Here is a 17,123-nt window from a genome sequence, read left to right on the forward strand (position 1 = left end):
CGGATCGAAGAAAAACTCAGTTTATAAACTTTAAATGCTACAAGCTTAGTTTTATAAATTGCATTAGAGTTTTAATTAGTAGAAGTCAATGAATATAATATTTACAATGTGAATATTGTATACGTTGGTTCAGATGGCATGTCCATTGTTCAAAATTATTAATCAGTATCAGATAATTATTTCGATGTGTGTAATGAAGCATTGTCGTTTTTAATATCTCAATAAAAACCGGACCCACTATTGTACTCAACCCCCATTATGTGTCAAAAGTATGCAATATGGATCTAAAAATAAATTAAAATAAAAGTTTTATTTTTCAATTAGAATTGTGAAATATTAACAGGGTTTATTATCGCCCTGTTTAAGACCACCAACAGAGAAATCTGGAATAAAAACCAAATTTAATATTATTAATCCACCTATGTTTCGCAAAGTAAATTTAATTTAATTGAAATGACACCGCAGTGGGTTGTATTTCTAATGCTTATTATTATACAGTTACTTAGATATTTAAACAAGGGATGGAACATTTAAAATTGTGTACAACTTTAAACATTTACCCAGATTGCCCAACACTTCAATTAATGCGTTTTTTTCAGTTAGATGAACTTAAATATTCTTATGTGTAATCTATATATAAATTTGCCGGAATTGTATTAAAAAAAGAAACATAACTGAAGTGGACTGTATCATTAAACTGACATCTCTCATTTCCGGTGGAGTTGTTGAAATTAAATTTAACCTTAATTATTTTGTTTCTAAATATTCTTTAAATTTATATGAATTCCATCTAAATTGTTCAAAGAACTCATTTTAAATCGTTAGCTTAAGTTGCGAGAATTCTGTAAATTAATAGGATTGATAAAATGGGGACGCAAAGTGATCATATTGTACTGCAAAGGATCTGTCTGTTATGCTTGTAGGAAAGAAGCATATGGCAAACGCGGCGTAGTATGAGGGTAGCAAGTACTATTGCCATCAGACCAATGCTCCTTGTTACTTGGTGAGGGGGGGGGGGCTCGCTCACAAACGGCTCAGTGTTTGCTTGTTTAATTGATTTGTTGCTCTCTTGGTGGCAGTGCTCGTCACACCTATCTCCAGGGGCCTCTTACCCAAGGCAACGGACATCGATATCCTTATTTACTTTTTTCGTCCGACAACGGCTATGGGCTTTCAGAATAAAGAGATATTTCATGTTATTTAGGTGGGGTTTGGTTAAGGTTAATATTAATATTAAATTAAGTCTATACGATTCAATTCATAATATCATAATATTTAAGGATGAAAGATAAGTGTTTTTACTTTATCTAAATAATACTTTCGTTTCAAATCGCGAAGCGTAAGTAGGTTTCAAATTAATATTTTAAAATTGTAATATAATTTGTAATAAACCCTTTCTCTGAACGTGTTATTCTTTATCGGATATTATAATATCTACATTATTATAATTTAACATTTTTCTTTTTTATAAAAAAATATGTTAGAAAATGCACTTTCAAGCTAGAGCTAAGAATATACATAAATTTACGATTATTGAGTTATGAAAATAATCTAATTTTTGATATTACTGCTTGTACGACATTATATTTTGTTACCAAAAACGTGTTTTACTATGGTAAATATTTGTACGAGAAAATAACATAACATTATTCATTTTGTAAATGTTTTTGTAATAACATTTGAATTAGCTTGCTTAAATTCAAGTTTAAAAAACATTCCAACCTAAGTTATTTTAGCCATTATCAAATTATTCCATTATTTTAATTTAAACAAATATTATTTTATAATTTTCTATAAATTTAAAGATTTTTAGTAAATGAATGATGCATGCGTTACTATAAATAATTTCTAAAACATATTTCTCTAAATAACTTTCTTTCGTTTCTTTTCAGACGTATTGTACTGATATATCTGTTTAATAGAAGTAATAATAGTTATAAAAAAACAGAAAAACAAAAATTGTCAAACTTCAACCTTAAATACATTAAACAATTTATTTGAGTAATTACTGTTAGTTTATTTCGAATTATATCTTTGTTTTGTCAACAAAATAATTCAACTATGAAATAAATTATCTGCTTTACAATTTCTTTCATTTTAGTAAAATTGATCTAAGGAAATAAATAATTGAATTCAATTTTGTTGCAAAACTTGTGTTTGATAAAATTACTTCATTAAAACAAAGAAAATGATAGAAAATAGCATTCAATAAAGTGAGCTCTTTTACTTGAACATTGTACGTCGAAGAGAATATAATTGTGACATTGTGTAACCTAGGGTGTGCCATGTACGCCTGCGGCCCCCTTTGTTGATTTTGGTTTTCCTCTAGAACAAACAAGCCGCCCAAGATGGTACGTGGCAACGATGTTCTTTGTCAGTCAAAATCTCATTCGATAACTAGACTTACATCTCGCATAATACTTTCAATTTATTGCATGAACTGTGAAGATGATTAGATCTGATTATATTTAAACTTAATATTGGTTAGCTTTGTAAGAAATGTAAATCTTTGCTATGAGCCGCTGTTAGTAAACAGTGGAACTTTCTTGTGTATAAGACTCGTAGTGTATGGGCCGAGGGTCAATTTGCACTACATGGGCAAACAGCCTGGTTTGTCTTGGGGATTTCCTAAGAAAAACATGAATCATCAACCGCAAAAATAAATAGTTATATCACCGCCAGAAAAGTAGATAAAGATACTAATGTCGTCTCTTTATATGGTTTTATGAACCTGTATATGGTTAGCTCACGCTGATTTACCACTTATTTATATAGTCTGACGGTTTGTTGTTCCGAATGGACGAAACACATGCTGTTGGAGACCTCTCATACCCGGTATATTAAGTGTAGTATAAGTTTAATTACGGCAAATAAAACCTAAAAGCACCACGTTAAGATGTTAAAATAAAATTGTGATTTGCCACGCTGCTGCAAAATATAATAGGAATTGACTAAAATGTATCTTAGGGGGACAAAAAATTAGTTCCAAGAATAGTGGAGAAAAATGACAACAACCAGTAACGAGTAACAGGGTTGCGGAAATACACTTTAGTTACCCTATCATTCTGTCTACCACCAAAACTGTTGCGCCTGATGATTTATTTATTTCTTCTGGGAAGGTTTCTCCATTTCAAGAAATACCAGGTTGTGTGCTTACAAAAAGCGAATTGGCTCTCGAAATGTATGACAATGAACAGTTGTAAAATAGTTCGGTTATAAAAAAAAAACTATTTCTGACATTTTTAAAGATACAAATCTAAATTTAATACATAAGTTATTTGAAGGAGATTGCATGGTTTTAACGAAGGAAGTTAACCTTTAACCTTATCCTTAGGTGGTGAGGGTGGGGGGATGAAGCAATAAACAGGGGAGTCAGGTTCCCAAAGTCTGCGAGGCCGAGTGGTCCAGGGCCGGGAGCTGTTTATGTTTCACCCCACGACAGGGAGCAACTCTACCCTAACGTTGTTAATAATTTACTGCTCTAAATGGAAGTTTTTGAGAGCTGTGCAATGTGTGCCTCACTGCACTTATGAAGATCTCAGAGCAAACCATGTCTTAAAACGTTTAGTAATACCTTTTGAGCCACGCTACTATTGCATTCTATTAGACAAGCCTATTAGAGATACCTCAGAGTGGACTAGAGATTTTTAGCTCCATTTCGTTGATAAAGACTTTTCCTTTTAATTAGTTGAACATTTACTAATCTACATCAGTAATGGGCTGACAAAATTCTATCTAGCCACACAGTTTGAGCTGGAGACTTAAAATTGTGTTTATTTTGTTATCACTCAGAGATATAGCAAAATTCCTATCCTGTCTTTTTTCCTGTGTGACAGGCTATATTCCACAAGGTATCTCGAGAATGACTTAAGCTACAAACTTTAAATTTAAAATAAAGTTGATTGTGCTCTCAATGGAATTTTGCTGATCGTCAGCGAAGAGTATAACAGTGTAACATCCTCGAGAACAAACTGAACTATAGAACTTTACTGTGGTATGATACATAATTTCTAAAAAGGTGCGGTCCAGTTCTATGATGCACTCTCAAAGTTTTGGTGAACCAAAACCAGTCAGGAGTATACCTCGAGATAAAATTGTCCTATGGACTAGAAATTTTCCTGAAATTATGCCCGTGATCGAATTTGATGATGGTGCATGTTCTTCTATAGGATGTCCCTAATTTTATCTTTACCGAAGCCTGATATGGGACATGTAATATGGCGTATTCCTGTCTTGTTTTCTTTTCAAGCTTATTTTTCAAGAAAATACCTCTCAGAATCAAAACCTCTGACCTGAAAATATGTTTCAGATGATATTAGTATATTTCATTTGTAGATGTTTACAATATCAATTTACAGTACACATCTTCCTTTTAAGAATTGCATTTTTAGTGATATATCTGGTTTAACACTAGGTTTATGAACCATAATTCATTACTTCAGTAAGAATTGTTTTGGTAAGGTAGTGAAAATTTTGTGTTATTTATGAATTTATTACAAATTAAGTAACTTTAAATTATTGTACACAAAGAATAAATTCTTTTTAATTTTATTGATAACAACCTATCAATTGTAAAGAATAATTAAATCAAAGTTGCTGTTTACCGCAATAAATTGGTCTATAAATTCGCAATAAATATATGTATGAACACATACATTATACAACTTATTCAACACTTTCTTCATCTATGATGTGGAATGACCTAAACGGATTTTAGACATAACGTTGTATTTTTTGTAACGAAAAAAGTGAGATTTTACGAATGAACGTAAAATGTCACAATGGTAAACAAATGAAAGCGTTGGTAACTACCGACAGAGTTTTTGATAAGTCCGCCCTAGGACAGATACCTGGTCCTGACAACTTCAACCGTTACCCGCGAGCATCTTTGTGAGTTACCCCACACAAAGCCCACCCTCACAGACGTGTTCAATTGACTAAACAACCGTTTCCCTCTTTTCATCATCAGGGCGAGCGCTTTTCTCGTCAAGTTTGCTTCATTTGTTGGCCACCTCGTCAAACTAAATCCTCGGTAATAGAATTTCTCTAAGGGCTTCTTCGTAGAGTCAACAAATACAGTCTTCAAGAGACTCAACTAAATAATAATAAATTCTATTGACCTTCTATGCTAAAACAATTCTGTTAGGACTTACTATAAAATCTTGTTTTATAACTTCCTAAGGTTATTGATGATATCACTGAATGTGATAGATGTTGTTTATAAACATAAAATATTGCATTGGTTGAAAAGATTTAAATCATTTATTTAAAAACAGTTGTACATTAGTACAACTTCAACAATTGTTGACGAATTAGTGTAGTACAGACAAGTGTAGTGTAATATATTATATACGGGGTCCTCAAGAAGAACTAGGCTTACTTGAAAAGTTATTTTATAGACACATTATTTTATCACAATTCTCTGTAAGATTAATTATTTGCTTTATGACTGAAATACTTATACATATGGTGCGATCCGTAAACTATAAACAAGATGTTTACATAGAACGAAGCAAATGTTTGGTATCCTACATTAAGTACGTCGGATCACGCGTCCACAGAGTTGCATGCAATATTTCAATTGTCTAGCTTGTCTAATCTCTTAAATGTCTTGCAGCCAAACACCAGACAGACCGAACATCGGACAGAAAATACATTTTTGCGGCCTCTAGACAGAACAGAGATGTACGATAGATGGAATATGGTGCAATTAGAAGCAATATCATTTATGTGATTGAAAGCAACGTAATTACTAATTCATTAAATTCACAACACATTTTCGTATTATATAACAATCAATACTTTAACTATTCGATTAGATAGTAAGATATTTTTTTCAAGTCTGTGCTTTTCCCTTATTAATGTTACATTGCGGAAAACGTGAAGGCATCAGATACAGAAAGGTTTTATTTCAGATCTATGTTCAACTTCAAACATATTTAAAACTTGTCCAAAATATACAAAATGCATGTATTTCATTATTTAAACATTTTAGCATGATCTAAGGTATTCAAGTTGTACCAAGAAACTTTATAAGCTGTAATGGTTATTGGCTTACGTATACCTAAAAGTTTTAGTAAACCATATAATTTAGATTCAGCTAAATGTTTATCGCTAAATATATTTTCATACAAGGGAAAACTCAAATATGTCATATAATTGTATACTAATTGTAGATAAAATAATACATTAGGTAGTTTTGTGAGTTACTGTTAACATTGGTGGATTACTTTTACCATTGGTGGATTACTTTTACTTGTAATTTCTTGATTAGTGCACTTCTAAGACCGTTGTGGACCGTCAAAAGGAAGCTGTAGAAGTAATGAAGTCATCTTGTAATCTGCAGAGGGTGAGCTAGATGTGAAGGGGGAGTCTTCTTTTCCGAAATATTACTTACTGGACTTATTTTAGCATTTGCACTGTTAGGCCATTCGTGGTTTCTTAACTAATGGAAGAACGTGAAGATGGTTAAGACTCCTTCAAATCTTATCAGTGATTATTGTATGGAGAAACACACATTCTCCATAATTATTATTTGTCAGACATAAACATATTACTGTCATAAACTAATAAATAATTTTTACAAAAGTATCAATGTCACATACTCGTACATAACAGACACAGAAGACTAAGTCAGAATAACATGTGGTAATTAGGCGCGTGGTTAGTTGTTTATTGTAGGAAAAGTGGAGGAATATAAAATGTTATGAGTAATTTGAAAAGCCTTTTCAGTGGAAAAGCTTTCTCATGGTTTTATGTAGTTATATAATCTCTTAAAATATCTTGTCCATAGTATATTTATCTCTGAACAATGACAAAAACACTCTTCCAAAATTATACCCTGTTAAGCATTATGTGCAGTTGTTGTAGTTTTCCGTCGTGTTGTTTTCTAACAAACAATATATACGATGGAGATATTATCATATATTATGGAAAAGTAATATCTTTAAAAGATTTTAAAGCTAGGTTATATTGTAATGAAATGCACAAAAGAATTCATAAGGTCCTTGGAAAGTGGAAACAGAGGTATCTATTGATTTTATAAAACGTATTGCCTCCTTTTTGACTTTGGGTTTGACAAATACTTTCAAATTATTTTACAATACTTACAAAAATTAATAGAATGCATTAAACATTTCTATGTTTTCGTCGAGTTTTTGTGTTCATAACGTGCCGAAGTATTAGTAAAACGACTAAATTATTGTAATGTTTCGGCCTCATTGTGAAGAGTTTCCAGATGTTAAGAGGAAACTGCCAATAACTCTGGTGTGAAACGAAAAACTTAAATACTGATTAGGGTACCAACCGCATACGCTTAAGAATTGAGAGTAGACATGAAGCTTGAAAATATAAATTAGCTGGAGTGTCACTGCTGAGATTAAGTAGGTTGTTACAGTGAGTGTTACTGCTGAGATTAAGTCGGTTGTTACAGAGAGAGGCTTGTTCAGTACATTTCGTTCTGCTAATTGTTATATTGTGTTCTCCATAGTAAATCTAAACAGAGTGTCCAATCCAAAAACAAATATTATTCAACACATTTCTTTAGGTTACTTGTTAATACGTTGCTGTAATAAAAATAAAGTACGCAAACAAATAAATTCAGGAAACTCAAATCTTAAATGCATTCTGTAAAGAATATAGCAACAAACAGTTTGTTGAGTCGGACTATAACATTGTGCTTATGCTTTATGGTTAGTTTAAGTCCTTGGAGCAGCTACAATCATAAGGAATGTCTTGATTAAAAGCAAAAACCCTTCACAGTTCACTTAGATACTTCTCTCACCGTCTCTCTTGATGTTTAGTAATATCATATCAAGATGTTTTTCTCTGTGTCTGAGTGTGTCATATAAAATTTCTAAAATGATTCTCTTTCAGAATCCTCTTGCATCCCTTTCCTCTTTCCAAAAGATCTCACACCTTTGATGGGATACAAACATTTCTAAGCAACTAAATTAAACATTTTTTTTTGAGAAACTTCTAGCAAGTTTCTCAACTATTATTAATTTCAAACGCACAGAACACTAATATGTTGTTTTGTATCTTTTAAAGGTTTGTGATCTTCCTGGAAGTGCCTGTCTGTCCACATCCTTGAAGAGGAGTCCATCCCCGAGAATCCGCCCAAAGTCTCCGCGGACGCTTCAACGACATAGAAGACATCAAAGACGCTATTCTCGGAGAACGCCAAAATGCAGAACATTTACATAAGCACGACGAAAGAAGAGGCAGTGATAGTATTTGGACCCCTATATTAATTTAATAGACTTACAGTGAAACAATTTATGTATCATGAATTTTGCAAGATGTTTGAGTATAAGGATACAATCCACTCACATGTAAGATTTAAAAGATAACGTATCTTCCTTTGGTATAAGCGCACAAACATAGCCTAAGATGGATTCATTAAATCCTTTGAGAGCTTGTTGGGACAAGTTTGGGACACTCAATGTCCCTGTAGTTAACTTAGAGGTTAAGGAGGTGAAAGACATAGTATGGGACAAACTTCAAGAACCAAAATCCCAGAGAAAACTGATTTTAGTAATAGTGTCTATAGCACTGTTGCTAGACAATATGTTGTACATGGTTATAGTTCCCATTATTCCGGACTATCTGAGGTACATAGGCGCCTGGGGAGACGAACCTTACAATGCATCCATCAAAGGTCCAAGATCTCACCACGGACAAGACCAAGCCACTGGAGTTCTGTTCGCTTCCAAAGCAATAGTGCAGTTAATGGTCAACCCATTCTCCGGAGCACTTATTGATAGGATAGGATATGATCTTCCTATGATGATAGGGCTTTGTATCATGTTCTTATCCACAGCAGTTTTTGCTTGCGGTAGAAGTTATGGAGTACTATTCTTCGCTAGGAGTCTGCAAGGAGTTGGTTCAGCTTTCGCTGACACGTCAGGCTTAGCAATGATAGCAGACAGATTTACCGAAGAATCAGAAAGATCTAAAGCTCTTGGTATTGCTCTAGCTTTCATAAGTTTCGGGTGTTTGGTCGCTCCTCCATTCGGTGGTGCATTGTATCAGTTTGCAGGAAAGGAAGTGCCTTTCCTCATCCTGGCTTTTGTTTCTTTGATGGATGGATTTATGTTGCTACTTGTCATGAAACCGTTTAAGGAATCGATGAGGGACAAAAGAGAAGTAGGTGCAGCACCGACTGTACCGATATGGAGGTTGTTCATGGACCCCTACATCGCTGTATGCGCGGGAGCCTTGATGATGTCCAACGTCGCTTTGGCCTTCTTGGAACCTACAATATCCCTCTGGATGGAAGATAACTTGACAACTGACAACTGGAAGATCGGAATGATATGGTTACCCGCTTTCTTTCCCCATGTGTTAGGAGTGGTCGTCACAGTGAAGATGGCCAAGCAGTATCCTCAATACCAGTGGCTCATGGCGGCTGGCGGTTTAGCATTAGAAGGTCTGTGTTGTTTCATGATCCCCTTCTCCAGTAGCTACAAGATGCTGATGATTCCAATATGTGGTATCTGCTTTGGAATCGCTTTAATAGACACGGCTCTCCTTCCCACCCTAGGGTATCTTGTCGACGTCAGGTATGTCTCCGTGTACGGTTCGATCTACGCCATCGCCGACATTTCTTACTCCCTAGCTTACGCTATCGGACCAATCATCGCTGGAGGAGTAGTTGAAGCCATCGGATTCACAGCCCTCAACGTAGGTATAGCGTTTTCGAATCTCCTTTACGCCCCAGTTTTAGTATATCTTAGGCACATATATGACTTCAAGCCTTTCGAAAATGAAGCGAACATTCTGATGTCCGATCCCCCCGATAAGCAGTACCAGACTTACACGATGCACGACCAACAGCCCGTCCAGGGAGACTACAAGAACCATCTGGAATACTCCAAGTACCAGGAGAACGATACGAGTTACCAGGACGGTCAGATGCAGGAGACGAACTTAGATCAGGCCAAAGTCACGTCCGATACGGGTTATCAGTCCAACAACTACAACCAGTACCAACGAAACGAACCTACATACCAGTACCAGCAACAAGGCTACCAGCAGAACCAACCGTATCAGCGACAACAGCCAGAGCCTCCTAGGAGTGACACGAACCCGTTTAGAAGTGCCACTGAGTCTGGAGGTGATAGTAACCCCTTCAGACAGGGCATGGGGTACCAGTAGACGAAAAAGTTTTGTACCAAAACCTTCTACGTTGATTTTCTATATAATTGAGTTGTATCGATCTTTTGTAAATTGAATGCGGTTTACATGTTAAGTGTAATCAGCTTGTTGCTGAAGATTTATAAATATGTTGAAGCGTTTATGCGTGTCTGTTATGATGCTGGGTATATTTTATTTTTATGTTTTGTGGCACTGTTTATAACGCACTTACTGTATTAACATATCACTGTTATAATCTAAGAGATTTAGTGTTTGTATAATCTGCCTTGGCACTGCCTTACATCTGTTGACATCGAATTTTGTAAAAAAAACATATAATTTTAGTGTTTTAGAGTTGTTATAAAGTCTTGTAAATTGAACAGAAAATTAAAATTTTTACAGGAATGGATATCTGGTTTGAATCACTTTAAAGGAATAAATTTGTTCGTTTCTTACTAAGTTAACCTATGTAACTGCGTCCTTGTAAGTAATCATAAGAACTATTTTATTTGCAAGTAAAATTTTGTGTGCAAACCTCCTGTAATAATTTTGCACAATATAACTTGATATAAAATTACAAATCCAACTGATCATTAAATAGGTATAGATAGAAACAACTTTCGAGCCAAAAAGTGTAAACACCTGAGTATGAAAATAAAAAAATGTGTCTTTAAAAAATAATGGTGAATTGGTTGGTTGTCATATTTATACTATATTTTTCAATTCTTATTCATAACTAATTGTATTGTATATCTTCAAACATCCTCTTCTTAGGATGCAAGTCACTTTTATGGCAAATAATGTTGTAGTATACAACTATCTAGATTTCAATATTACATTAAATTAAATTACAAGAACATTAAATTAGAACTCTTATATTTTCTTTTAGGTGGCATACACTTATTATTAGAAGTAACATTTTGATTAAATTGAATACAGTTTTTCATGCAAAACGGAAGTATTGTCAGTTGAAATTTAGAGTCAGTTGAACGAAAGTTCAATCTTAACCCAGTCATTGCAACAGTCAATCCAATAAACACACTGAACAATTTAAAACGTGTAATATTGACCAATCACTGACTCCAGTCTTCTATACGCGCTGTATCATACAGTTTTGTATCCGACCATTGACGGGTTTAGATTGAATTTTGAAATGCAAAACAGGGAGGAATGGTTCACATCGTTTATCGATAGACACTTGTTATATAGCAGTTTCATCATACTTGTTCTATAACAAAACAGAGTAAGAAGCTTTTATAACAACAAAATGCTCTCAGGGTCAATAGTTTCCTTTTATGGCTCAAGAAGGCTATCTATGAGTAAAATCACATGAATAAGAGTCAGCTGTTTTCTTATAATTACTTAAATATATTTTTAAATAAGGCAGTGTCATTATGTAAATTTTTATCACTAGTCAGTGTATGTAAGTAAGTATAGGTATGTATGTATGAGTAGCTTTTAAGTTAGCAAGTAAGGAGCAGCCAAGGACGACAAATACATATCAAGACATCTCCGATCCTTTGGTCGGAAGTCTACCAAGTGACTTGAAGGGATTACCTTCTCTATTAGGATAGACATATTGCATGTATTTTGTATTCTTATCTAAGCATTACCTGTTGCACAGCGGTTTTATACATTACTTAAGTCAAGAAGTGCACTGGATATATTACCGATAGTGTTCTTATGGTGCACAATATATTTTGATAATATTTTTAATTACTTGCACAATTACTAGTGTTTTATTTACTACTACTACTTAATAATGTATGTTGCACAAACGGTTTTATTATTAAAATCAATAATTTTGCAGAGGAGCGTAATAATTTACTAATTTAGCGATTTATTGTGGATTATTTATAATTTTTAACGGTAAAAAATAATTAAAAACGATACACATAATCTTTGTTTTATTATTGGAATCATTTTGGAGAGAACAGTAAGAGTGCGTAATCAGCGATAAATTAATGCCATATTACTTATTTATATTTCCGACCTCCTTAGATAGTGGAGTATCTTTTATCCGCTTTCAACTCGATCCGTAATTTAAATTAACTACGTATAATATTACGCGTAATTGTAAATGTAGTATTTATTACACTAATTTTATTATATCTCTTTAAAAACAAATATTTTTTTACTGTAGTCTGTATACTGTTTACTGTATATTTAAGTTTAATAGTTTGGAAAGTTATAACACTCAAGAATACGCGAGTCAAAATATAATATGAAACTAATTTGAAGGTTAAAATGAATTTACATTTTATGAAGTACATTTTATTTTAAAAATAACGATAATATTATTAAAACTTTTACTTTATAAATTATCGATTACTAATCTCTACAGATCAAAGTCACTTATACGAATAAACGTAGCGCCAGTACAGTCTGGAGTAAAAATTATGCTGAAATTTTCATATTTAAAGGCTGGATAAATGGTTATACAGATAATCGAAGATCGAATGAACGAGATAATCCCTGCCTCGGGTTACTGCTTTTTACAGAAGAATAATTTATTGCTTTCACTTTTAAAATCTTGAAATATTTTATCCTCACTGGTTAGAAAAGAGTTAAACCAAAACTGGCAGGACCATAAACTACTCGGAGCGCAAAACTGATAGGGAAATAGCTTACTCCAGATTATTACATTTGGATCCTGTGATAAAGAATAATATGTTTTGATTAATCACTGAAACATATTGATCAGATTGATCGGTTATTGATTAAACTAATCAAGAAAAAGTTCCGCCCCCTGTACTCACCTGCGGACGTTTATTATTGTACCCGCCTATTATTGTTTTAAAGCATATCTTCAGAAAAAATTAAGATACAAACTTGAGATTTTTCTCGAAACTTACATTTAAATATACAACTTCGAGGATGGTGCGTGTATATATTAGGATTTGGATGAGCGTTAGCGAATCAATGACGAGGATTCTAAGAACGATTTGGGCTAAAGATTTGAATTTTAGTATGCAACTTCTTTTTTTCAAAGACAGGATCGCGTTCCATGGTGGTCCATGTCCTTCCATGTGATGTATCTAGATCAAGTCTTAGTGAAGCTTGTTACGTAACATGTAGACTGATGTGCTATTACCTTGCTTTTATACTTATTTATTTTATACAACAGTAACATTATTCACAGATTTGATTTCATATAACATTTTCTTTCATAGATTTAATAATAATACATTTAATTAAAACACAATAAACCGTAATTAAATTAATATTAATTAAGTAATTTCAATTTTAAAAAAATACCTTAAATTACGCTCCTTTGCCGCTTTTTGTAGTCTTAGTAACTTAGACTAAGTACGCACCTGTGACAGGGCGTCAACTTGAATCGTATACATATCAATGAAGCCTGACACTATAGTGTATGTCAATAATTTTGCTCATGTTTAAGGTTTGTATTCTTCTTCTCTGGCAGGTTACGATTATTGTGGCAGGTTATGAGCAATATTCTTTTCACTATGGTCGCTATCAGAGATACTTTAAAACACAACACATTTTTATGGTGAAATATGAAGTGATTTAAATAAAACTAAAGAACTAATAGAAATATCCACAACAAATATCACTAGAACTGTATTCAAATATATTTCGTAATTATTATTATTGCGAACACATTTACGAAAAATGTTTCTCGTATCAATACAACGTTGTATCAAATTAGCGTTTGAAGAATTTTGAAATAATAATTACGTATTTGGAGCTGTGAATATAATTTGGGTGGATAGAAGATACGGTATAAAAGTTATAATACTGAATTTGGAAGAATAATGACATAACTGTCAGTAGCTCTAAGATAATTAGCTTAAAAACTTTCAGGACATAAAATTAGTGTGTCTTAAATAAAATACTATCATAAAACATATCATTTGAATTTTTACAAAAGCCAACAAGTGTAATGCTGACGGAAAATTCTTTGCACCAGAGTATTTGAATTACGAACTCTTCTGCATCACTAAATTACGAATTAAAAAGTTTTTTTAATATATTTTATGTGAGTTCATGTGAACATCAATCATCACGATCATTGTACTCTTTATCACTTTCGTTATTCGTAAATGTCACTAAATTTCTATAGAATCACAACCTGCAGTGATTGAAAGCTAATTGTTCCAATTTACAGGTTCGATCTGTATCTATCTATAAAATTATTGTTACTCATCACTAAATGCTTTATATCACTACCTATATCCAGTTTGCCTAATTCATATCACGTTAAATGGAAGGAAGCGAGGTCTATTTTTGAAGTTCTCTATATAATACATCGTAAACTCTGTTTTCGTCATTAAATAATGGTTCTTATCACTAAACATCATCATATCTTTAAGGTTAAACCTATTTCAGTTTAGTGTACTGTCTTGATTAGTCCCATGCTCCATTATACTGTTGCTCTGTTACTATTCATCACTAAGTCGTAAGTTGTACTAAATGTCTGAAACCAAAATTGGCCGCATTAACATCTGAACTCATTATATCCAGTGTCTGAGAGCTGACCGTATCGTTTGTTATTATTTTTTGGGAGAAGCAGATCATCTTTTAAGCCGTGTCCTGCCCGTCCTTTTGGGCTATTAAAGGTTGTGCGGGGATCTTATCGAAGAAAATAAGGGGGGGGAATCGATACAATACAAAGTCTATGATACTGATAAATGTGCTTAGGTCAAAGACAGTATTTGAACCTCCGCTATATCTAACTCCATCCATAGTCCGCTCGACATCGGCTCTCCCAACTAACATCGGCACTCCCAACTAACATCGGCACTCCCACTGTACCTCATCACTAACTCAAATAACTGCATACAACTTAGAGTGACACTAAAATTTGCACATCAAAGCCCACTTTCTTTCCTTCCTCGCACTCTATTACAGAACCAGGTTTAATTATTACTCATAAATACTCGTAACTAGTGAATATCACCAAATACTTGCATCATCACATTTCTTCAACCCACATTCTGCATATCACACCGTGTTCTGTGATATAGGCTGACTGTATTCATATTAGCGTGCTTGTAGTCAGTTATACACTCTTCTACTGTACCATTCGTTTTAAAGCAATAACTGTACTTGTACATATACCTCCCATATGACTGTGTGCTTGTGAGTACGACTGTGTGAACGATCAAATTAATTATGTTTGTTTTTATTTGGTTTTTACCAAAGATTTAAATTTTGATGAATATATTTTAAACAAAAAATGTTTTTAGTTAAAAAAATAAAAAAAATTCTTATTCAGAGCAGCTTGAGGTCATCTTAGCTACTACTGGAGCCTAAAAGGTAAAATACTTAGATTATTTATTAAGCTACTTTGGTTTGTTTAAATAAGTTCTGTTACAAATTAGAACTTTATTAGTATTTTTAAACAAAGTGTTCAAAACACGTTTTTGAGGAAACTTTTACATTAAAATAAATGTCTGCTATTTTATTAGTTTTGATGAAAACAATGGCAAGTAAGCCTGTCTGCTGTATTTCTCTTGTTGTGTATTCTACTACTTAATATTTAGACGCAATGAACACTGTATAGACTGTCCTGTATATTAGCTGTGTATATACCTGTTATGTGTGTATTGTACTATAGATCTGTTACTAGCTGCTGCTATCTGTATATTGTGATAGTAGATTCTTAGATAACGCCATGTTATTGCAATATACCACCACACTCAGATCTCCTGATATGTTATAGGCTTTAATTTATGTTTGTTAAATTAAATTTTATATTGTTACGTTTTTAATATATTTGTTGATTTTACTATTTTGAATATCTTGTGATTCAAGCAGGTACAATTATTTTAGTTAGTTAAGTTGTAATGGTACCTTATTATTTCTGTTGCATGTATGTCAAAATATATACTCTGTTTTAAAATATTAGTTAAACCATAATAAAACTGGTTTTAGAATTTTCTGAATTTTTACTAAAAACTATCAAAACATATTAAATTTTAGACTTTGCGATTTTTTACAATCTTTTTTACAATATCTGGAGTGATTTTCTGAGTCTAAATAGACGTACCTCTATAGAATGATGATTGTAACTGTTATTGTAATTTTACAAACTACGTTGTAAATTTTTATGAATTAATATTATATTTCTTGTGATGTTCAGTGGTAATTAATTGAAATATAATCATTGTAACCTTTCTTTATTTATTCATCTAAAAACTTAAGAATTTGTAACAATTTGTTGTAAAATTTGGATGAATTGGCTTGTTGTTTTAATGTAAATTAAGATAAAAAATAGTTTTAACATCTATTAGTTTTCAATAGAAATTTTTAACTGTAATGTATAAAATTAGGTTGAAAAATAGTATAATAGATGAGTGAGTACGTCTAAAATAACTGTAAAAGATGTACATTGTTCTGTTAACCCTGTACAGACTCGACGTCGAGACCATGTTTTGCTATACGTGTATCATGCTACTATAATCATTTGCTTTATTATTGTAGAATCCTAAGTGTTATTTATTTATTGTAAATAAATATAAATTATTAGTTGTTGATTTAAATGTTTTCTTTGGTATATCACACTCCTATACAGCTTACCTTTAGATGAGAAATGGTCCTGAAATATGGACTTACATCCCGCATTATTAAATGTTATATACGAGGAAAATTTTGACCAAGAAGCGGAACACATAAATTATTATTCAATAGGAATAGTAAACCATTATTCTGCATTATATATTTTCAAAAAGTACATATTTATATATAACTGAAAATATCTAGTTCACAGTGTAGTGACATTTATAAAGGTCTCTGATTTGGACATTTATTTGAGGCGCTAAAACAAATTGTACTGCAAATTATATATGTCTGTTCGAGAACGAACTGACTTATAGACTTAAATTTTTTTATAAAGTTTCATTTTACTTAGCATGGCGCAGTGTAGCGGGGACAGCGGTTATCGCAAGATAAAACTATCAAGCAACATCGAGCATGGCTGCTACTAGGATGGGTGACCGCTGAGCGATCCTGTTTTTGCA

General features: G+C 32.8%; 1 protein-coding gene across 1 annotated transcript in view; it reads left to right on the forward strand.

Moving 5' to 3' along the window:
* LOC124359352 (vesicular acetylcholine transporter) overlaps window positions 1-16,295 on the forward strand; it is a 42,692-nt gene extending 26,397 nt beyond the window's left edge. The window contains exon 2 of the mRNA XM_046812028.1: window positions 8,050-16,295. Coding sequence (XP_046667984.1) covers window positions 8,392-10,158 — 1,767 coding nt within the window. The 5' untranslated portion in view covers window positions 8,050-8,391 and the 3' untranslated portion in view covers window positions 10,159-16,295. The remainder of the gene's footprint in view (window positions 1-8,049) is intronic.
* The last annotated feature ends 828 nt before the right edge of the window (window positions 16,296-17,123 follow it).

This window comes from Homalodisca vitripennis, chromosome 4 (genome assembly GCF_021130785.1).
Source record: "Homalodisca vitripennis isolate AUS2020 chromosome 4, UT_GWSS_2.1, whole genome shotgun sequence".
Classification (NCBI taxonomy): domain Eukaryota; kingdom Metazoa; phylum Arthropoda; class Insecta; order Hemiptera; family Cicadellidae; genus Homalodisca; species Homalodisca vitripennis.